We start from the raw sequence: 23,070 nt of genomic DNA, 5'->3' as shown, positions 1-23,070 counted from the left end.
GGCGTTGTGACCCTGAACAAGGGCTTGTGTGACCAGCCTCAGGCCTCATTGGCGCCGCGCTATTGTTCAATAGAGTCCTGTGTGTGTGGACTGGAAGTAGAGGAGGAGGTGGGGGCTTCTCCCTACTGACTGACTCGATTCAGCTGGAAATCAGAGCAGCATCACCTCCCCCCCTCCCACACGGCCCTAGCAACCACGCCACGCCGACAGTTGCCAGGCAACCAGACAATGCTGGAGCTACTGGCTGTGTGTGAGAGTTTTGCTCATGTAAGAGTGGCAGAGGATGTCGCTACAGGATATTTGTGGAAATACCTATGAAGCATCTCATGTAACATAAATATGTAAACATGTAGCCACCGTGTTATGGATTGGGAGAAATGAATGGTCAAGGATTGAAGCAGTGATGGCTGCATTAGCAACCAAATGAGGTCATGCACTGTAATTATAAGACTGACCGTGTACAACGCCATGACCTTTCACATTGAAAAGTTCATCAATAACATGACGCTAATTGCAAGCGGCATTAGGTCACATAATTAAAAGATAGACAGAGGTGGGAGATGTTGCTTTAATGATATTATCATCCTTATTTCCAAAACAATCTTTGGATCCTTTCCTTGTGGGCATCTAGGTCTTGGCACCGACATCTCCAGGATGTTCCTGCATGGGAGTATCACACGGATGCAATTCCTTAGAAAGACCTGAAATAGGCACCTTCCTGAAAACCCTCCATCTGGTCTTCTACCTGTCACAACAATATTGGCTTTTTAAGGGGGGCACGGTAAAACTAAATACAATTAAGCAAGAAAACAAAAAACTGATTAAAAACAGAAAAAGAATAGCAAAAACGTGAACTCATGTTTTTCGAATGACCCTAATAATATTCTTTGTCACCTATGCAAAAAAGCACAAATATTATTCATTTTTGAGTAAGCAACAACCGTTAAAATGAAAAAGGTTGTTCATCAGCTGGTCAAAACTTAAAAACCATAGACCCAAAACAGCTGGGATGGGCTTGTGGAGGATAAGCGGCGTAGAAAACAGGTCTATTTTCCTTCACTATGCCTCCAACCGCTAGGGGGCGCCCTTAAAGAATGACATCAGCAATTCTCTTCAACTCTGACCTCACCGACGAAGAATAATAAAATGAAAATATTGTAGATGATGCATGAATTGTCAAGGCTTCATAACAGTTTAACAGCAGCTACGTGTATTCCTGGTCGATAACCCCGCCATGGCTTTTCATCCTCTTCGGCTCCTGGATGCCTTTAGCCACTTAGCTAACTAGTTAGCATCCTGTGCTGTCATCGCTGATGATGCTAAGTCCGACACTCTGCTGCTTAGTCCAAATAACATCCGCCTTTGCGACGTTACGTAAATCGAGTGACCACCAGGCTTTGCTTTACCCGGAAACCGAGACTATACATGTTTAGCAATGTTTGCCACGCTAATTCCGTCTCACAGCGCAACGAGGAGCCGCTCTGGAAAAGGTATTAATAAGCGGGCTTGCTAACCCGAGCTAGCCGGTGTTCCACCCGTGGCGTCGGTCAGGCTAAGTGGAATAAAGAAGAGAATAAACCTCGTAGCCAAGAAGAAGGTAACATTGACGGCGACAATGGCTAACGTCACGGACCTTCAGACCAAATACGGCAGGTTGGCACAGGAGTACTCCAAGGTAAAGCAACTTTGTCCACATCGTTCAATATCGTCACTCTTTTCCACGTTTCCAGAGAATAAACTCGCTATTTAACGTCTAGTCCGTGTGAATAGATTGTTTATTGTTTAAGACATCTGGCGTAAAACCTACCTTCATTCATATGATGCTAATGTCAAGGCTGTTTAAGGACACTATACATACATTGAATTAACTAATTATCTGCGATTGGAAGCAAGTTGATTGTTTTATCTATTTGCAGGGGTGTGTCATACTTTTTTTTTTTTTAATAATTACAATTATTTGGAACTGTGATTTGAGGTGAGAGAAACTAGAAGACCTCGAAGGATGTGCAGCAGCTTTGGAATCATAAAGAAAAAAAACCTCAAATTTTCTTTCCCCACAACCCGAACTGTGGAAAAAGATGGATGGATAAATGATTTTTAATACCTACAATAAGAGTAAACAAAGTCTGGAGTGAACTGAAAACTCCACAAATGATTGGAGGCTGCAACTGCGTTCTTTTCTTTTTTCTTGCAGCAGACTCACTTGGAAAACCCTTGATTGAAATGTATGTGAGCGTCCTACAAAACTGACAAGCACTGTCTTTTTTGATTGCACTCTTCCATTGGATCTCAGTAGACAGAACGATACATGCGTATGTGCCTAATTAGTACTTAGTTTTTAGGCTCGATCAGGGGTCGGCAATTTTCACCATCAAAAGAGCTGTTTTGCCTCCTGGAGACGCAAAACATTACAAATCATTCATTCATTCATTTTGTATACCGCTTATCCTCACAAGGGTCGCGGGCGTGCTGGAGCCTATCCCAGCTGTCTTCGGATGAGAGGTGGGGTCCACCCTGGACTGGTGGCCAGCCAATCCCAGGGCACATATAGACAAACCACACGTTAAGCACATGCATTCACTGTTATGCATATCTTAATGTGGGAGTGACTGACAGTCAACAGGAAGGCTTTTCCGTGTCTCACTGCACTAGTGATGTGCAGATCAATATTGAAATATCAGTACCTCCAATTCCAGATCTTTGCGCTCTAGAATTGATTCTCAAACGAACACAGTGGAAAGCAAGTGATTATTGAGAGTTAGTTTTCAGTCTACTAATTGTAAATGGTGTGTGTTTTGTCATGAGCTCTCCGTGCTGTTTATTTCCATGTCATCTGACTGCATCGCCAGTGCGGGCTGTTTCCTGTTTGACTCTGACCTCCCAGTCAGTAAACCGCCATATCTTAGTCAGGAAGTGCTGACGATGTAGTTGTCACTCATACACGAATATGCTGCTCTCTAGTTTTATTGTTGTGCCTACTCCTTGTATGGTTACAAACGTGTGCAACAGTTTTAATCCCCATCATTCTTGTTGGTATATTTACAGCTGCGTGCGCAGAACCAGGTGCTGAAGAAAGCAGTTGTTGATGAGCAGGCCAACTCGGCTTCCCTCAAAGTAAAGTGACATTTACACAACAGAAATGTGATCTTCACTGCACATCTCCGGAGTCATTTTGTGCCATCTACCACAGTCATAGAACAACTGGTTGCGGTGTCACACATGGTTACTGCAATACAGCTGTCAGTGATTGTCTGCCAATACACACAGTACCTCACCTTTGCGTGCAGCACGATTGTCATTGTATTTACCAATTGTTTGTTCATGTTCAGGAGCAGCTAAAGCAGAGGGATCAGAGCCTGAGGAAGCAGGAGCAGGAGATGGATAGTCTCAGCTTCCGGAACCAGCAGCTGGCTAAAAGGGTGGAGCTGCTTCAAGAGGAGTTGGCCGTCAGTGAAGCCAAGGGCAAAAAGGGGAAGGTGATCATCGAGTGTAGTGGGAATCATTTACATTCTTTATCTCCTGTTCAAGTATACAATAATCCCTCACCGCTTGGCGCTTCCTATTCTCTGGCTTCACTGTACTACACAAATATTTTAAGAAAATGTTACCTGTTTTTTGTGCATTTATAAGTATAAAAATGCCAATGAACTAAACAAGGCATACAAAGACATGATTATATGAAATATTCCACACTGGTCTATGATGTTACTGCAGTGTTGGGTGAGAGACACAAGCACCAGACTGATCTTCAGAACAGCAAGCTTTTATTGCAGGTTTAAATTGTACTGTATCTCAAAACAGGCATGATACCCCCCCCCCAGCTACTCTAGTGACTGTAACCCTCTAATAATGTGTGCTGTAACTATGAAAATATTCTATGTATGAATAAGGAAATTCAGTCATCACGCTTGGGTCTGGAACCAATTAACGGTGATATTGTATACCAGTAGTACTGTATACCGCAGTACACCCGTACAAAGCTAATCTGCTGTTTAAACAGGTGAAAGAATAATAAATGCACAGTATCAATAGTGGGAATGCTTATCTCAGCAGGCATCCAATGATTGTACAGGTCCGCTTGGATATCGATGGGAATGATTATATGCTCTTGTCCTCCTGTAGAATAAAGGGGATTCTCCCTCACACCACGGCGTTCGAACACAGAGTGTTTTTGATGAGGACCTGCAGAAAAAGATTGAAGAAAACGAGAGGCTTCACATCCAAGTACAGATTGAGGGCATATCCTTATGAACCATTCAGGGCCTTAAGAGGAATCAGTGCATGTTTGCTCCCATAGTTTTACGAGGCAGATGAGCAGCACAGGAGACAGGAGGCGGAGATGAGGGCGCGTCTGGAGGAACTAGAAAGAGACTCGCAGCAGCACCAGGCTGTCGTGGATCGACTCACCGCCAAGTATACGGAAACAATGGAGCGGCTGCAGAGTGACAAGGCGAGATTGGAGGTGAGGATGAGGATGAGGATGAGTCACCGTGCCGTGTAAGTTTACCTGATCTATTTGTGTGCATTCCTCCTCTTCTAGGTTAAAACTCACACTCTAGAGATGGAAGGGAAAGAGAGCAGATCGAGAACAGAGGAGTGGTGTGTTTTCATTTAGTTCCATCACAGATTGACGGCCGAGTCCTGGTTAGGTGTGAAGTGGATCTGTTGTGCTTTTCGGTGCAGTCAGCAACAGTTGAGGCGATGCCAGTCAGAACTCAACCGGCAGTTGAAACAAAGCAGCAGCGTCATCCAAGAGAAAGTGCCCTTTAATGACACCAGTGAGTCACAAGTGAAAATCATGTCCAGTTTAAGACCTGCTGAGGAACATTTGTCAGCCGAGTGATTTTCCTTGTTTGTCCAATGCTTTAGAATTGAGTGACTACAACAGTCTAAATGTGCCAGCGCACAATCGACGGCATCAGGTGGGCGTCTCTTAGATTTGCATTCATGACCCCAATTTCGTGCATTCATTTTACATACTAGCCACAAACTTTTTTCTTTTTTGTGACATTCAGCTAAAAGCCCGGGATGTAGCGGGCCAGGCCTTAAGTTTCATTCAGGACCTGGTGGCTGGCCTGCTGAACTTTCATTCATACACGGAGCAGAGGGTCCACATCTATCCGCTGGACTCGTCCATCGAGCCCATCTCTCCGCTCAACCAGAAGGTTAGAAAAGTTATTCCACAGAGCAGATATTCCATTTCTTATGTGTCCGCTAACGATGGTGCACACCTCTGTCTCCTCCCAGTTCTCTCAGTATCTGCATGAGAATGCGGTGTATGTGCGCCCCCTAGAGGAGAGTTTTTTGCAGTTACACCAAAGCATCACTGAAGACACGGTCACAATGCTGGTAAGCGCTTCTAGGTGGAAGCCATTGCGCACGCCTGTCCTTCAAGATGTCTCACCACGTATCTCTTTGCAGGAGACTGTGGACAAGCTGAAGTACTTTGCTGAGCATTTCTCCTCGTATAGCCATTTTCTACAAAAACTACTTCCTTATCAACTCAGAAGGTCAGCTGTGTGGTGCGTGTGATAAAGACAAACGTGTGTCTGTTGTTGATACAGTCTTTTTTCTCTTTAGCCTAGAGGAGGAGTGCCAGACACCTCTTTGCACTGCTGCCCTTCAAGTAAAGAACCAGGAGCTTCAGAATGATATGAAGAGAGTCACCGCAGTCTTTGGGAAACTGCAAAGATACATGAACCTTTTGACATTACCCAGTAGGTTGCCATTAATTATTCAAAGCTGCCGTGAAACAATCCTGTCGTTTCTCATTGTGGCCCTTGGTGTGTCAGGTGTTCGTCAGGATGCCCTGCCACAAAGCAGCACCTCTGCTGTCTTCACACAACTGGCCGCCTGCTTGCACAGTCTTCATGATGCTGTTAAAGGTGAGCAGCCTGAACTCTTTTCCCCCGTTTTCACCCTTTTAGTCACATGACTAAAAGGCACTCGACTTGTTCTCATCAGTCCGGCTTACATTTCAAACTGAAACACGTCAGTCAGTGTAATACAGGTGGTCGTGTATATTGTAACACTTAATAACACAAATAAAGTTGTTCGTCATTCGCATTCAAAAAAAAAAAATCATCCTCCCCTGCTGTTTTTACTCATCTGCGTGCGTTTGTGTGTCTAGAGATGTCAAAGCACTACAGCCAGAAGGCCAGCCTTGAGCAGGAGCTCCCGACTGCTACACAGAAACTCTTCACCACCACCGAATGTCTGCTGGGCTCTCTGGGATCACTGACCAGCTGCACCGGCAAGGTATGTCCAGAAGGGGGCAGTCAGGGTCATATTCATGCCAACCTTGAGTTACATAAATGACTTTTTCCAGTCCCATCATGCTGAGTTGCTGCTGCAGTGAGAGTAATGTGAGTGGCAGGACTCAGGTGGGCAGCGCTTGAATGGTCAAAGCCATCCAAATCACAGTTTTTACAGCTGCCTCCCAGCCAAACTTGATGATAAATGATTTATCTTCTTACATCAAGAAGCCCAGTGTGGTGGCTTGAATACATGCTGGCACAGGAAGTGTGAAAGGGACCATTTGAGATTGAGCGTCTTAGAACGGTAGATGGTCTCAACAACACAGACATTTACTGAAGCCAGCACTCTTGCTTTCCAGCTGAAGAAGCTACTGATTTCATTTCATGAGGTTTAATTTTTGTGGTTTTTATGCAGCTCGCCACGTTCTTCAGCAACAACTTGGACTTCTTCACGTCATCGGGCTATAGTCCCAAAGGAAGCACAGCAGCACTTAACCCCTTGCAAGCTGAAAGTATGCTTCAAAATAAGAAGAAAGCAGCTGCTTACATTAACGCTCTTAGAAAGGTAGGTGTTTACATCTGCTGGTGAAAAGTTAATTGGACAGATCAACATAAGATGCTGTATCAATTATCCTTTACCGTGGTAGAAATTTAACAGTACATTTTTTGTGCTTGTAGTTTGTGTTAGTTTACAATTGCAATGTTTCACTTACACGAAAGGGCCAACTATTTACGTTTATGTACCTTCACTGCAAGAAGGTTCAACTGGCACTTGGAAGAGACTGCTAAAATGTGAAAACTTATGATTTATAACAACAACAGACTTTCACAATGATTTGGAGTGCATGAGAGAGTGGAAAGTCAAATGTAGCCTTCTTTGTCCAACTGGTCATTTATTACACAGTAGAAGAAAAGCAGTGTTACACCAGTAAGGAACAAACGGCTCAGCATTAATACCACTGATGAGTTTAATGTAAAGTATAACATGCATGAGGTTCTCAGCTGGATGGGGACCTCTCACGATACTTGAAATGCAGCTGCTATTTACATTGATAATGGTAATTTTTTGATCCAGGCCTAATTACAAACATGCCGTTTATTTGCTTTTGTAGATCATGTACCCAGTTACAGGAGTCTTGTTGATTTTTTTTTTTTAAGCTGTGGTGGTGGGCTGCATGGGAGGGCGTACCACCGCTGCTGCGTCAGCAAATTTTTGTCTTTGTTTTTATTATTCATTCATTCATTTTTTACCGCTTATCCTCACGAGTGTCGTGGATTTCGGAAGAGAGGCGGGGTACACCCTGGACTGGTGGCCAGCCAATCCCAGGGCACATATAGACAAACAACCATTCACACTCACATTCATACCTATGGACAATTTGGAGTGGCTAATTAACCTAGCATGTTTTTGGAATGTGGGAGGAAACCGGAGTACCCGGAGAAAACCCACGCACGCATGGGGAGAACATGCAAACTCCACACAGAGATGGCCGAGGGTGGAAGCGAACTCGGACATCTCTCCAAGATGTCTGGCGTGGGCGCTAACCACTCGGACACCATGCAGCCTTGTTTTTTTATGATAAAAAATGTTCGGAACTATTTATTTATAACCTATATCTGTTTTGAACAATCCACATAACATGGGCTGAGAACATTGCAAAACTGTCAAAGTTGCCGAGAGTAGTTAAATTGAGTCTAAGAGCTATTTAGTTAAACATTTTTAAGGGGTGGCGGCTTTTATTCTGCCGTGGCGGTGTTGGATGTAGCCAAAACCATGGAATACTGGCCTAAATTGGAATATTTACAGTAAGTTCTAATCAATTTTTGTTCATTGTTGCCATTTTTTTGTTGAATAATAATTTGTCTTGTTCATCTTTAGGCCAGGCCACCATCTGTTCCATATAGAGAAGCTTTGTCCAACCGGCGTATACTCACCAGCTCCACTGAGAGTAGAGAAGGTCTCACTCAACAGGTATGATGCTCATTCCACTGTAGTCATCACTGTCAGATGACGTTAGATTGATAATATGGTACTTTGTGATTCATATAGCCAAAGGCACCTATGAAAGCACGTCTCATTTTGTGTGCTATAAATCACTTAGCGGTGGAAAAAATTTCAAGATGATTGCACTTTTGTACGGTACTGCAAAAATAGCTCAAGGGAGCCAGATGCAACTTTTTGGGTTGATTTAGTTTAATCCTGTTTAATTGTGTCTAATTTGACCTCAATTTGACTGTCCTTACTTTCCTCCTGCTGGCGACCTGCAGGTGCAGCAGAGTCTGGAGAAGATATCTCGTCTGGAGCAGGAAAAAGAACACTGGCTCCTGGAAGCCCAGCTGGGGAAGGTGCGACTGGAAAAGGAGAACCAGCGTATTGCAGACTTGGAAACGCAGCTCGCCGCAGCTCTGGAAGGAAGTCCGAACTTGCAGAAGGTTGCGGTCAGCACAGTCACACAGAACCATGAGGAAGTGGAGGCGGATCTGAAAGCAGTCGGGAAGGAGACCATGTGCACCAGCCTGGTATAGTCACTGCTTTGTTGCAGCTTGTGGATGAAAGTTCCTCTTCATGGCAGCCAATAGAGTACACGGCGTACTGTGTATAGATAGCATTTATTGGTGCAGACCACTCAACAGCCGTGTTTGTCACTTCTCTCCAGGTTGGCATGTTATGTACGGTACCCTCCGCTGAGCATGTGAGTGACCATGCATTTTTATGAAAAGCGCTTCAAAACAGCATATTGTCCATGGAGAAAGCCGGTGTCAAGTTGTGGGGCGTCGGGTGTGTTTGGCAGGTGGCAGACGAGGAGTCCAGGGAGCAGCTGATAAAGACTCACTACATGGCCAGAGTGGGAGAGCTCACCACACAGCTCCAGGTGTCAGACAGCAAAGCAGTGCATTTCCACTCCGAGGTGAATCCCACACGTGACCTCCTCAAAATATCCTTATGGCATTGATGCGGTAACAACACCAGCACAAACACTCTTATTCTTTTAGTGGATCCTGCACTTTCATGGGTCAGCGTTTGCAGATTTTTGTTTAGTAAAAAATGTAGGAGCTCGAATCTCTGCTTGGACATCTCTGTGTGGAGTTTGCATGTTCTCCACGTGCATGCGTGGGTTTTCTCCGGGTACTCTGGTTTCCTCCCACATTCCAAAAACATGCTAGGTTAATTGGTGACTCCAAATTGTCCATAGGTATGAATGTGAGTGTGAATGGTTGTTTGTCTATATGTGCCCTGTGATTGGCTGGCCACCAGTCCAGGGTGTACCCCGCCTCTCGCCCCAAGACAGCTGGGATAGGCTCCAGCATACCCACGACCCTGGTGAAGATAAGCGCCATAGAAGACTGATGAATGGAAAAAAATGTGTGGTTCTCATCTTTTGTGCTTTAAACATCATTCAGCTCATTAGTAGGGATGCTCTGATTAGGTTTTTTGCTGCCGATTCCAATAGCAATCATCCATGAGATTGTACCGATAACATGAATAAATGGTATTTATTTATGGGCCGCTGTATAAGGGGAAAAGTGTAGGACAATTCCAAGGGCACCTGACTGCCAAGGGCCTTCCAAAGTAGATCATTATTAAAAACTAAAAATGGGAGGGGGGGCACTCACATAGGCAATTGTTTAACAATTCATCATCTCTGTCTTTCCAGTGTCGTGCCTTGGCCAAGAGATTGGCCATTGCAGAGAAATCACGGGAGACTCTAGTCGCAGACATCAAGCAAGCCAGTCAGAACATCACACACCTGCAGGTACGTTACCTTGTCATGGATGTCATTGTCCTAGCCCTCTTATCAGCCTCCTCCAACTGTAGTCCCACCAACAGGACCCGAGGCTCACCCTCAAGTGAAAGTTTGCCTTTCCCCACACAGGATGAACTGAGCACAACCAAGAGAAGCTATGAAAACCAACTGAGCACGATGAGCGACCACTTGTGTAGCATGAACGAGACGCTGAGTAAACAGAGAGAGGAGATCGATACGCTCAAACTGGTCAGCAAGGTACGGTGCTTATATTCTGCTTTATGACTGAGGAGCTTTAACTAAGAATCAAGTCCAAAAGCTCTAACGATAATACTTTAACCATAATTGTCTCTCGGGAGTGTTAACTTAAGCATTTGAGCCGTGACGTCTTAAAGATTGGATGAGATACTGGCTGGACCTAGAGGGTACACCTAGAGGTGGCATGGTGCTTGCTACTCTGACTGATGGGAAAGGCCCCATGTGAAAAAGACCTTGGGTCCGAGGCTGCAGAGTTTGAAGAGGGGTGCTTGTTGCTGCCTGCTTTGAGCGCTGCCTGCCAGATGACAAGACAGAGCATGTGTGTGACTGGAAGCTGGTGGTGTTTTCAGGAAGGTCAGCACTAGACTCAGCATGTTTTATAATTCTAAAAGGAATGATAAGTCATGTTGGAAATCTGGACGGTAGCTTTCGCTTTGTCTAGGTTCTCATGCAACTTGAAGCAATGCATCACCTGATTGTGTTTGTGTTGTTTCATATGCAAAACTAAAATGCTCCTTTGATTTGTGTACAGATGGACATTTAACTAATCAGGGAAAATGAACAATTGGTTTTTCCAACCTAAACTTCAATACAATAGGAGATTTAATTCATTTATTCATTCATTTTCTACTGCTTTTCCTCACGAGGGTCGCGGGGGTGCTGGAGCCTATCCCAGCTGTCTTGGGGCGACTGGTGGCCAGCCAATCCCAGGGCACATATAGACAAACAACCATTCACACTCATATTCATACCTATGGACAATTTGGGTTCGCTAATTATATCCTAGCATGTTTTTGGAATGTGGGAGGAAGCTGGAGAAAAGCCACGCATGCACGGGGAGAACATGCAGGCTCCGTACGGAGATGGCCGAGGGTGGAATCGAACTTGGGTCTGCAATGGGAGAATGTCCCTGAATATTCTGAGCCTATACTCTGTAGAAATACAAGTCACATCAGTGTCATAAAGAGTACTACAAGTCACATTTAATGGTATTTATCGGTAGCGGTGGCATCAAACCCGGTTGAAGCATCCCCGGTTATTATGCTCATCCCTCGTGGAAGCAATCAAACGTTGTGTGAAAACTAAGTTGTTGGGTTTGTTTTTCTGTAGGGAAATGCCAAAAAGAACAAAGGTCGCTAGAAGTGCCCTCATATACTTTGGCTCCATTTGAGAGATGGCACCTTGAAGACACTGTGGAGACCTCACGTCAACCCAGTGGGTCGTGGCTGTGGATGTGGATGCACTCACACAGCGATACAATACTCGTCTGGAAGCAACACAACACAACTTGTTTCCTCACTCTTCCCTTTCACACAGCTCCCATCCCGACTCTTGTTACACCTCTGATACTACCTCCAAAGACGGAACATCCCCAGGTTGAATACGTTGTGTTAAAGGAGTGATTGTTTCAGACATTATGCATTTCCCTTCCAACATCTGCATGGTCTTCAGAAGGGCTTCCAACAGTCAACTCACATGGAAAGGCTTGAATCCGTCTCTCATTCTGAAGACATTTCAGTGGTCTGGATCTCCATATGAAAGCACCAACTGATTTACTGTGTTTACATGGAAGAATAAGTCCATCATGGACAAGTGGGGGCTTGTTAAGCGGACCTGTACACGTGTGATCTTACTTAGCAGCAGTATTTCCTTTTCGGACCAAAGTAAAGGCAAATCCGCAAAGATGGTTTTGAATAAAAGCAGCATACATTTAAAATAATCATTGTATGTTTTAATGGTAAACTCAAACATATATATATATACGTATATATATGAGCATATAAATGTTTCTCACAAAACGTCTGCTTGGGTTTTTTGGGGGTGTGTCCCATAAAGTTTGTATAATGGGATGCGTCATTCCCCGGACTTTTGAACTGGTGCATAGACAAGCTGGTTCATGCAGCGTGCAGTTTCCAGTTCAGCTCTTGGCTTGTTGTGACATGATGAGGTAAGTGAAGAAGAAGCCAGTCTTCCCTCTGCCCACCAGGACTTGCCAGTTGTGTGTACATGATACAGTACTTGTAGCTTCACAGTGTAACCTTTTGTGTGAGAGTCCAAATAAAGCTCTACTTGTGTTTAGAAAGATCTCATGGTGTCCACGCTTTTTTTTGGTCGAAAATATTGACATGAAAACAGTGTCCCACCCTGACCGCTGGGAAATTGAATTTTGGCAAGAAGAAAAAACTGCAGTTCATGGTGCTTTTAAAGTCCACTGGGTATTACCAGTTCCAGCTAATAAATATAGCATTTAAAGCAAACAAATGAGTGTGCGCACACATAGTACTGTACTTGTATTATACAATAATCACTTCATGGTATGGTTTCTTAGTGACCCATAAAGCTCAGGGCATCTTCAATCTAACTGCGTCTCATTGAAGGCCTTTTGACACAAACACCACATCAGAGATCCATGACTGACCTTCTGGGGGGGTAGGGGGTGCAGGTAACTTCTAATGTTTATAAACAGTATTTAGTGAGGTCACATGTCGCCTACACTGTATCTTCTATCGTTCATCCAACGGTGCATTTAAGGACCTTGCTTTCTGCAGGTCAATTGTCCTCTCTCGACTGTTTCCATAAAATAGAATAGTTTGTGTATATTTTTTTGTTATTTCATGAATACACCCCTGGGTGTAAAAGCCTAAAGAACCTGATAGTGTTTAAATTCATATTCCCCTTTCCGCCGTTATGTTTGGTCGGTGTGTATCTTCCGGTAGCAGTATTTCCCATCGCCTCGAACGCACCGCGGCCGTGTTCCTTCTTGCAGCGCCCTGTCGGAGGACAGAGTTCGCATTCCCGGGATTCACTCTCTGCCATTTTGAACACAACCGCTCGACGTCAGCGTCCGTCGGAGTTGAGGCGATGTTCTCAAACAGCCAACTGTCTTTGTGAGTCGGTAAGTATGTCGTCTTTCAATCTGCGTCCGTGTCGGTCGAGTTTCGATAGTCGGCGTGACTTTGCAAAGCCGTAAAAAGTCTTTTAAAAAGTTGTCGAAGTTTGGCAAATGTTCGCGGTGCTGTGATTTGAGTCCCAGTTGTTGTTAAAGTGTGGAAAGAGTGCGACTTTAAAGTAACACGCTGAAAAGTTGACGCCGGGCCCCCCCAGTCCCCCCCACTCCCACACCGTCAAAACAATGGCGTAAGCGGCCTCCTTGTCCAGGGTGTCGTGGGTCATCCTGCTGGAGCTCCACTGCTGTTGAATACACCAGTAGTGACATTTACTGTAACCTATTCCTATTCCTGTTCCTGTTCCTATTCCTACCCATACTGCAGACAAATCCCATCAACCTTATGCCTGCTGGCTGAAACACACTTATAATTATACTTAATAATAATAATAATAATAACAACAACAATATCCACCTGCATAATCCAGTGACTGTCATTCTTTAGCATCCATTTTTGGTCTTCCACAACTTGGGACATTCCTACAGTGATGGCCTTCCTTCACTCCAACGTCCAGGTTTGCTGGCCACTGTTGGAGGACGGTTAGTTGAGGGTCAGCCACTAGTTAGTAGAAGATGCTTCCCCTCCTCTGGCAGGATTGGAAGCGCTTAGTTTGGGGCGACTTGGCAATTTGTTAGAAATCATACAGTAGTTTGCACTGTAGGATCTTTAGGAGGTTCTAAGTAGAGATCCAAAATGCAAAAAGAAGAAATGAAAGCAAGACAAAAAATTCACCGAGTAAGCAATTTATTGTGTTTATGAGTGAAATCGAACGTTGAATTTTCTGTCAGGTATTCATCCTGTCATTATCTCTTGATGGCAAAGGCAAAAAAGCTTTCTGTGTTTGAATGCGGTCAGATTGTTAACCTGCACAACCAAGGCTTCTCCTCGTGTGCCCTTGCTGCTGAGGTTGGACGCAGTGAAACATTCTAAACTTCTTAGGAGATCCTGAGGGTTATGGAACAAAACAGTTGATAGACCCCAAAAATGACACCGTCCCTGAGCTGGACGATCTAGCCACGGGATGAAGGTTGTGGCTGGTGCTGAGTGCAGACCAACAACCATCAGAGAGCTTCTGCGAGAAGAACAATCCTCTTCAAAGGTCTCCTTCAATGCCACAATATTGCCCACTTTGTTTGGAATTTGCACACCGGCATCAAACCCCTGACATAAAAAGGAGGAAGTTTATTCCCTAATGAGCCGTGATGCCTTCTATTGTTACTGGCATGACAAGGAGATCCCACTGGAGATGTTTTCCACACGGCACAGTGCAGAGGACACCATCATGACCTGGGGTACTTTTTCCTTCAGTGGAACAATGGCGCTTCAGGTTGTGCAGGGGTGTCAAATGGAAGCTCGCCATGTTGCAGGGCCCATCCCTCATGATGAAGGTCCCCGCCGATGTGATGATGACTGGGTTGTTCAGTAGGACAACACTGAAGTTCACAAGGCCTGCCTGACAAAGGACAAAGTGTGTCCCTTCTTTGGACCATCCTGTATGTTCCCCCCATCCAAATCCAAGTGAGAACATTTGGGGGTGGATGCCAAGGGAAGTTTACAAAAATGTTTAGAAAATCAGTTCCAGACAGTAGTGGATGTCCTCTGTGAAGCTTTACTCACAGCCTCCTGAAGATCCAACAGTGCAAAATGTTTCAGTTTTTCACCAGGAGGGGATATCAATATTCCATCCATCTTCTATCATAATTTACATTTCTTGTTAGAAAGCGAAACAACGCATGGAACTGAAGTCAATTGTGCAGTCCAGTAGAATCCCAGTGATTACCATTTGTTCTTGTTGGGTTGTACCATCACTGGGTTGTGATGGTGACTGCTAACTAGACTAAGTAGACTAACTAGACCAAGTAGACTAACTAGACTAAGTAGACTAAGTAGACTAACTCGTGATGCTGGTGGTGCTTTCAACGGGTGCTGAGCAGCAGTTTCTCTTCTGCTCTCTCTTTGATGAGTGGACGCTTTGCCTCTGGAAATGGGTCATCACATTCTGAGCTGTGCACTTGATTCCAGCCACCGTGGTCACATGGACATCCATCAAATGCAATCGCCAATTCGGTTGTTCTGTCCTAACCTTTTCTTTGTTTTGGCGTGCAATTATTGTTCCCTTCACACGCTTGAATTGAGCTTGCGGTTATTTTGAGCGACTAGCTTCAACTGGCCACATGATTTAGCATGATGGAATTGCTCATCCGTCAGCACGTGATGCTCCCGCTCTTGGGATACAAAGCCGCTCTGATGACTGGCATGTCACAAAACAAGCTGGCCTCGTTTAAAAACACATTGGTGCCATGCTACGACCCACTTTGACTCGTCCTGACCCTAAACCCTATTATGTGTTCTAGAAGGTCAGGCACCATATTTTACATGCTGAGGATACGCGGTACAGATAATGGATGGATTGACTTCAATCAAAATACTGCCTATTATATTTTTTGTGTGCTTTTTCCAGTTCATCAAACTCCCTTAAAGCCAATATTTGTTGTGTGTCAGATAAATAAAAGCATAATGTTACTTCCTGTGTGCAGAGCTGGTTGTCCCAAAGGAATGTGTGGAATGTATTCCTTTGTCCTCCACACATTTAGCAGCTTCTCATTTAGCAGAAGTTATCCCTGGAAAAACATGACCAGGGACCTTTCGGCTAACCCCCCCATGCGGACGCTCATGTTAGTCCATGTTCCTTCGTATCAAACACCACCCAAGCGTTCCATAACATGGTAGGAGCCCATATGAACGTTTGACAACTTCCTCCCATTAGACTGATTTATTCCAGAGTTTGACCGAGTTAGTGTCTGAATGTGAACTTTGACTTCCTGGTTTGTTTATAGCTGAATAAACTTGTCCACTGGACGTCTCCGTTAAAATGGAGGCTCTGATTGTGGCCTCCTTGCTGCTTTTAGGATGAGGAAGATAAAAAGAAATCCAACCTGGCTATTCTGTGCCCTGTGGAACACGCCTTTGTGTATTTTGCCTTGACCGCTTCCTCCTATGACTGTTCACGCATCGATTAACATCGAATCAAATTCCCCTTCTCTCTTTAATTACAAGAAACACAGCACCCTAACGAGCTCAGGCTATGTCACACAGACAGATACTTAGTGTTACAAATAAAGTTGGGTTGTATTGGATGATTGGAGGCTCGTCACCATATCAAGATTTGATGGTCGACTATAGTTCTACAAATATGAAATATCAATGCAACATTTTATTTTTAGACATTTTTTCATTCTTTGTACTTATGAAAGGGGTCATTCAGATTTGCACCATTTGCACCATTTGCACCATTTGCACCATTTGCACCATTTGCACCATTTGCACCATTTGCACCATTTGCACCATTTGCACCATTTGCACCATTTGCACTGTTACTGTATGTGTGTGCTCTCTGTGGGTGCACACCATTTGCACTGTTTTCTTTACAATGGCCGACCAAACGCCTCAGCGATTGTTGACGGTCTGAACCAAGCTGTGGAGAACCTCCGTCAGTACCCCCCCCCCCCCCCCCCCCAGTTGAGCAAACTGTCCATGTCTGTGTTAACGTGCTCATCTTGTTCATTCCGTTTTAATGGCAAATATTCCCACAGTGGGTCTGTAATGGTTATCTATGCTGGCGGCGCTGGGTAACTGCTGCTAGGCTAGTAGCTACTAACTGTAGCTAGTACCTAGTAGCCCCGCCTCCACAAAGAGGGCGAATGAGAAGAGATCCCACTCTCTCCATTCCTTCCACTGATAGGAGTGGGTACAGACATATGAGAGTCAGAGTCATTAACTTCATGATCTGTTCTTAAAGACGGTTTAAAAACACCACATCATGTTGCATATTTCTTACGTCACAAACCAAAAAACTAATTTGCTATAAAAAAAAACAGGAGCCTCCTCAGCTCATTGTGTTTGTGATGATTGACAGGTGGGAAATGCTTGATGGGAAAACTACTACTTGAAATTATTTAGGAGATGTTTGACAAGTTTAATGGGCTGCTTATTGTGGACCAGAAGTATAGTAGTAGAGGTACAGTAGTAGTGGTATAGTAGTAGAGGTACAGTAGAAGAGGTATACTACCAGAGGTATACTACCAGAGGTATACTACCAGAGGTATACTACCAGAGGTATAGTAGCAGATGTATAGTAGCGGAGGTACAGTAGTAGAGGTACAGTAGAAGAGGTATACTACCAGAGGTATACTACCAAAGGTATACTACCAGAGGTATAGTAGCAGATGTATAGTAGTAGAGGTACAGTAGAAGAGGTATACTACCAGAGGTATACTACCAGAGGTATAGTAGCAGATGTATAGTAGTGGAGGTACAGTAGAAGAGGTATACTACCAGAGGTATAGTAGCAGATGTATAGTAGTAGAGGTACAGTAGAAGAGGTATACTACCAGAGGTATAGTAGCAGATGTATAGTAGCGGAGGTACAGTAGTGGAGGTACAGTAGTAGAGGTACAGTAGAAGAGGTATACTACCAGAGGTATACTACCAGAGGTATAGTAGCAGATGTATAGTAGTGGAGGTACAGTAGTAGAGGTACAGTAGTAGAGGTACAGTAGAAGAGGTATACTACCAGAGGTATACTACCAGAGGTATACTACCAGAGGTATACTACCAGAGGTATAGTAGCAGATGTATAGTAGTGGAGGTACAGTAGTAGAGGTACAGTAGAAGAGGTATACTACCAGAGGTATAGTAGCAGATGCATAGTAGTGGAGGTACAGTAGTGGAGGTACAGTAGTGGAGGTACAGTAGTAGAGGTACAGTAGAAGAGGTATACTACCAGAGGTATACTACCAGAGGTATAGTAGTGGAGGTACAGTAGTGGAGGTACAGTAGTAGAGGTACAGTAGTAGAGGTACAGTAGAAGAGGTATACTACCAGAGGTATACTACCAGAGGTATAGTAGCAGATGTATAGTAGCGGAGGTACAGTAGTAGAGGTACAGTAGAAGAGGTATACTACCAGAGGTATACTACCAGAGGTATACTACCAGAGGTATAGTAGCAGATGTATAGTAGTGGAGGTACAGTACCAGAGGTATAGTACCAGAGGTATAGTACCAGAGGTATAGTAGTAGTGGTACAGCAGTAGAGGTATAGTAGTAGTGGTACAGCAGTAGAGGTATAGTAGTAGAGGTATAGTAGTGTATATTGTATTGTTACTGCTAAAGCAATGAGACAAGAAGTTGGATTTAGTTTTAAAATATGCTGTACAATATATATATATATATATATATATAATAAACTCAATGGATTGCTCAGTTACAATTCCAGTTATTAGTATTTGATGGATGACTAAATGGATTGCTGAGTTCCAGTTCCAGTTCTTCTCCCTTTGTTGTCTTGCAGGTGAGGAGCCTTCTGCGCGTCGACCCAACACAGCAGCAGCCGTGGTTTTGAGGCGCCATCAGCCATGTGCTCCACCAACCACTCCAACTGGGTCACGTTTGAAGATGACAGCACACCCCTCTCGTCCCCACAGAAGCCCCTCCAGTCGCCCGGGTGCATCAAAGCGGCGCTGCCACGCCCCAACGGTCTCAAATTAGTGCTTCCTCCTATCAGAAACACTTCCTGGAGCTTCATCAGCTCCCTGGAATCTCCTCAAAGCCAGTCAAGTGTGGGTGGAGATTCGTATGTTCCGTGTAACACCCCCCTTTGCACTCCTGTGGGTGGCGTTCCGAGCAGCACATCTCCATTTGGCTCCAACATCAGGGAGGAGAACAACTCCTTCCAGAGCTTCTCCAGCTTGTCTCCAACTTTTGTTTCCTCTCCTGGACCGGAAGCCCTGAATCTCAGCTCAGATGGACCAAACCCCTTCCCTACTTTCCAGGGGAACCCTGGACACTTGAACCCTTTCTGGGGCAGCCCTGGACACAGCGTAGATGTTGTGGATGGCAGCTCCTCTTCAGACTCGGAGTCAGACACGAGTCTTCCACGTTTCTTCATACGGACCAAAGACGGCAACGAGCCTCCACGTGATCACCTCCAGAACACTTTGTCTTTTGTCTGCAACAAACTGGAAGGCCTGCGAACCCAAAATGATCACGACACCGACACCGAAAGACACGAGAGAGCCGAGAGGCGTCTCAGCTCCAAATGTGAGGTAATAAGCCATGGTCCACCTCAGTTTGCTCCTCATGGTTTGTTTCGTAGCCGCAGGAGAGATGGCTGGCCTGTTATGCTCAGGATTCCAGAAAAAAAGAACCGCATGTCGTCAAGACAGTGGGGTCCCATCTACCTCCGCTTGTTGCCAGGAGGGGTCCTGCAAATGTACTACGAGAAAGGACTAGAGAAGCCCTTCAAAGAGTTCCAGCTCCTGCCTGAATGTCGGCTCTCAGACCTCAAGCTGGAAAGCTACGGCGAGCCCCGCAAAGTCCTCACGGTGAAGGTCGAACATTTTTCATACACGGAAAAGAAACGCTACCACCCCAAGCTGGAGGTGAATCACGAAGCTGAAGTGGAGCAGCTGCTGAAGTTTGGCTCCACCGTCCACGAAGACATGGAGGATCTGGTGGTCTCCATGGAGGAGGAGATCTTCCAGCTGTCCGTGGTCCACCGGTCCAGGCGGCATTACGAGGAACAAGAGCTGTCCCTGCAGATCACCGACAACATTTGGGTACGGCTGGATAAGTTTGGAGGAGTCCTGGAGAGGACCGCCTTCACCCAAATTCACTGTCTGGCTTTTCTGAACGGGCTGGCCGATTGTTTTCTTGCCCTGAATGACCTCGGCATGCTGCGCTCCAACGCAAGCTACGGCTCCGACGAGGCCGGCCAGCTCTGGATGGAGATCACAGACTGGCACCTTCACAAGTGCGTGAATGAAAGTGAGTTTCAGAAGACACGACTGGTAAAGTTCTCCCCCCCAGAAGCATGTAGGGTGGAGTTGATGCGCTACAAAACCACGTTTTTGTCTTGCACCGAGCTCCCTTTCACCATTAAAGCAGTGGTTACCGTTCAAGGGGCCTATGTGGAGCTGCAGGCCTTTCTCAACATGTCAGGAACCTTCCTGTCCTCTGTGGGGGGGTGTGACACATATCCACTGTGTGAGAACGTGGTGGTGCGGGTACCGGTGCCGGGCCAGTGGGTCAAAGTCACACAAACCGTGGCCTTACTGCGCCAGAGGTCGCTGAAGGCCCGAATGAACCGAAACGCCTGCCTGGGCTCCTTCAGCACCGCAGACTCCCAACCCGTCATGCAGGTGACCGTCGGCAGCGTCAAGTACGAGAACGTCTACTCCGCTGTCGTCTGGAGGATTGACAGACTTCCCGCAAAGAACACCGGTAACGCCGTGACATAAACACGCGCACACACGCACACACACACACACGGCCCAGTCACTGAAATGATTATCATGTACACAATGAACTTGTTAAACTATTAAACGTGTTAAATCACCACAAAGCATATCAACACAGGAACATGTGGGTGTCATTGGGGGTTAATATCCTTATCAAATATATCAATATTATTATTATTATTATTAATATCAGTCTTTGATATGTACCAGTACAGTTTGCTCATGTACGGCGGCCATACTTGTTGGCAAGCGGCATCGCACTCACGCACTCTGTTTGCTCGTTTGCAGCAGTGGACCATCCTCATTCGTTCTCCTGCAGACTGGAGCTGGGATCCGATCAGGAAATCCCAAGCGACTGGTATCCCTTCGTCACCATGGAATGTGAGATTATGGGCGCCGTCGTGTCGCTGACCAGGGTCAGGTCGCTGGGCACCGCCAACGACGTCCAGCCGCAGAAACACGTGACCAGCTGGACTCGTTACCGTTGTCAGGTAAGACGGTTGTCGGCACTAAACCAGCCTGATGTCATCATGACCTGACTGAAGTCTAAGAAGGCTGTTCTTGGCTTCCAGGTGGAAGTGGAGAAGAAATGGATTGAAATGGAGTCCCAGAAGCAATCTGGCTGTATGACACAATGACGAAAGAAACATTGATTATTATTTTTAAAGAACTAAATGAAACAGGGACGAGGGACTGTCTGCATAATATTTGATGCCGTACCCTCTATTTTTACAAAGCTTGCTAGTGTTGCTCTTGATGAGGTCATCAGACTGAATGCATCCCATAAACAACCTAACACTTGCACTTTACGTCTAATACTTGCATTCCTTGTTAAAAATGTATGTTGGCTTGCATTATTAGTTATTGTTTTTTATTATTAGTTATTATTATTAGAGTTATCTGCACTGCCCCCCAGGTTCATTTGCAGGCTGAATAACTGAGCAAATATTCATTGGGTTTGCAATTATGGCCTCTGTTGCACACTTGAATGAATTCTTGCTTCGTATTCATATTGTTCATAATGTTCATAATGCTGTATAAAGATTTGACTTCTGCTCTCAGCATCTCCTTCATTCCACAATGTAAATCAATTCATTTGCACTAAATATGGAAAGACAAAGAATCCAAAAGACACAAAGTCCTGATGGAGGAGTGATATGAATACAATAACAAAATGGCTGTTTTGTAAATTATTACTTTTTTAAATCTATCATTTGTTTTTTATCTGGACTGTATTGATTGAACTCATGTTGGAACCCTTTCAATGACAGCTAACAGGCTAATGGACGTGTGCATTGGTCCTGGTGTGTTTACATGGACAACTGGCAATAGGATTAGAACTGTCATGCATCATATTATGGCCATATTATGGCCATATAATGGCTATATTATGGCCATATAATGGCCATATTATGTCCATATAATGGCCATATTATGTCCATATAATGGCCATATTATGTCCATATAATGGCCATATTATGTCCATATTATGTCCATATAATGTCCATATTATGTCCATATAATGTCCATATTATGTCCATATTATGTCCATATTATGTCCATATAATGGCCATATTATGTCCATATAATGGCCATATTATGTCCATATAATGGCCATATTATGTCCATATAATGGCCATATTATGTCCATATAATGGCCATATTATGCCCATATTATGCCCATATTATGCCCATATTATGCCCATATTATGCCCATATTATGTCTTTATACAACTGCTGCTATCGCTAAAACACTCGTAGTCTTAAATAAGCATCACTAATTAATGATTCTGTCTGCATTCAAATCATCTCATCCCTTTTGCTGCTTCCTGTACGTCCAACTCCCCTCCAATAGCCTCCAACTTCAAGGTTCTATTCTGGAGAAATGTGTTGTTTCTTTAAGCTTTATGAAGTCTTATTTGCCTGTTCTGCCTCTTGAGATGAAATAGCGCCGAGACGGCCAGAGTGAAGTAAAACACCTCCAGGTAAAAATGATGTGGTACCCGATACTGATACTGTATTGATGATGAGTACTGATCCTACCAAAGTCCAAAGAAATAAAAGTAGGACTTGTGATGTTTTACTGCCACAAAGTTTCCTTCACGTGTCGTCTTCCGTCCCACACGGGTCATACAATCACACATGGGTTCATTTAGTTTCCCCTTAGATTGTCATGCTGTACCTACGTAGTCTTTCCTTGAGGTTTACAATAACTTCATGTGTGCCCTGCAAGTGATACAAGTGTGTACGCTGTGCACTCGCACACTCACACACTAGACATGATAATCATATCTTAAGGTCACAGAGCTTCCTGACGGCGAATGTGCTGGCTGCTTTTGTGGTTGGAGTCGGGCGGCATTACGGCGCCTCCAATAGCCGAGTGGAGAGAATAGAGTGGAGAAGGCCTTGAAGGGAAGATCATGTCCTTGTTGGCCCTCACAGGGGAAACTACATCTTAAACAGGAAGGATTTTTCTTAGCACGCCGTTGCTGTGACTGACACTACTACACTACTACACTATTATACTACTACACTACTATACTACTACTATGACCAGTGGCA

General features: G+C 44.7%; 2 protein-coding genes across 2 annotated transcripts; both read left to right on the top strand.

The window, feature by feature from the left end:
- The first annotated feature begins 1,129 nt into the window (after window positions 1–1,129).
- ppp1r21 (protein phosphatase 1, regulatory subunit 21) lies at window positions 1,130–12,347 on the top strand. The gene is made up of 22 exons (XM_058059027.2): window positions 1,130–1,675; window positions 3,046–3,114; window positions 3,330–3,476; window positions 4,123–4,224; window positions 4,298–4,462; window positions 4,541–4,599; window positions 4,684–4,778; window positions 4,870–4,922; window positions 5,016–5,165; window positions 5,248–5,349; window positions 5,422–5,510; window positions 5,581–5,717; window positions 5,793–5,885; window positions 6,131–6,258; window positions 6,673–6,822; window positions 8,137–8,229; window positions 8,526–8,777; window positions 8,915–8,950; window positions 9,050–9,166; window positions 9,914–10,012; window positions 10,133–10,261; window positions 11,372–12,347. Exons 1-22 carry the CDS (start codon window positions 1,616–1,618, stop codon window positions 11,399–11,401), a joined length of 2,355 nt encoding a protein of 784 aa, XP_057915010.2. The 5' UTR covers window positions 1,130–1,615; the 3' UTR covers window positions 11,402–12,347.
- Window positions 12,348–12,997: 650 nt separating this feature from the next.
- On the top strand, window positions 12,998–22,590 carry ston1 (stonin 1). Its single transcript, XM_058058969.2, has 4 exons — window positions 12,998–13,157; window positions 18,561–20,491; window positions 20,797–20,999; window positions 21,081–22,590. Exons 2-4 carry the CDS (start codon window positions 18,625–18,627, stop codon window positions 21,144–21,146), a joined length of 2,136 nt encoding a protein of 711 aa, XP_057914952.2. The 5' UTR covers window positions 12,998–13,157; window positions 18,561–18,624; the 3' UTR covers window positions 21,147–22,590.
- Window positions 22,591–23,070: the final 480 nt, after the last annotated feature.

The sequence above is a fragment of the Doryrhamphus excisus genome, linkage group LG20 (assembly GCF_037039965.1).
Source record: "Doryrhamphus excisus strain RoL-2023G ecotype Guam linkage group LG20, RoL_Dexc_Guam_v1.1, whole genome shotgun sequence".
Classification (NCBI taxonomy): Eukaryota; Metazoa; Chordata; class Actinopteri; order Syngnathiformes; family Syngnathidae; genus Doryrhamphus; species Doryrhamphus excisus.
The sequence above is the reverse complement of the archived record's forward strand: the minus strand, read 5'-3'. Positions and strand labels throughout refer to the sequence as shown.

Coding starts and splice junctions, on each gene's coding strand:
- ppp1r21 (XM_058059027.2), top strand. CDS start 1,616: ATGGCTAACGTCACGGACCTTCAGACCAAATACGGCAGGTTGGCACAG. Junction 4,923..5,015: donor CGCACAATCGACGGCATCAG/GTGGGCGTCTCT, acceptor TGTGACATTCAG/CTAAAAGCCCGGGATGTAGC. Junction 5,350..5,421: donor AAGACACGGTCACAATGCTG/GTAAGCGCTTCT, acceptor ATCTCTTTGCAG/GAGACTGTGGACAAGCTGAA.
- ston1 (XM_058058969.2), top strand. CDS start 18,625: ATGTGCTCCACCAACCACTCCAACTGGGTCACGTTTGAAGATGACAGC. Junction 20,492..20,796: donor ACTTCCCGCAAAGAACACCG/GTAACGCCGTGA, acceptor GCTCGTTTGCAG/CAGTGGACCATCCTCATTCG. Junction 21,000..21,080: donor GGACTCGTTACCGTTGTCAG/GTAAGACGGTTG, acceptor CTTGGCTTCCAG/GTGGAAGTGGAGAAGAAATG.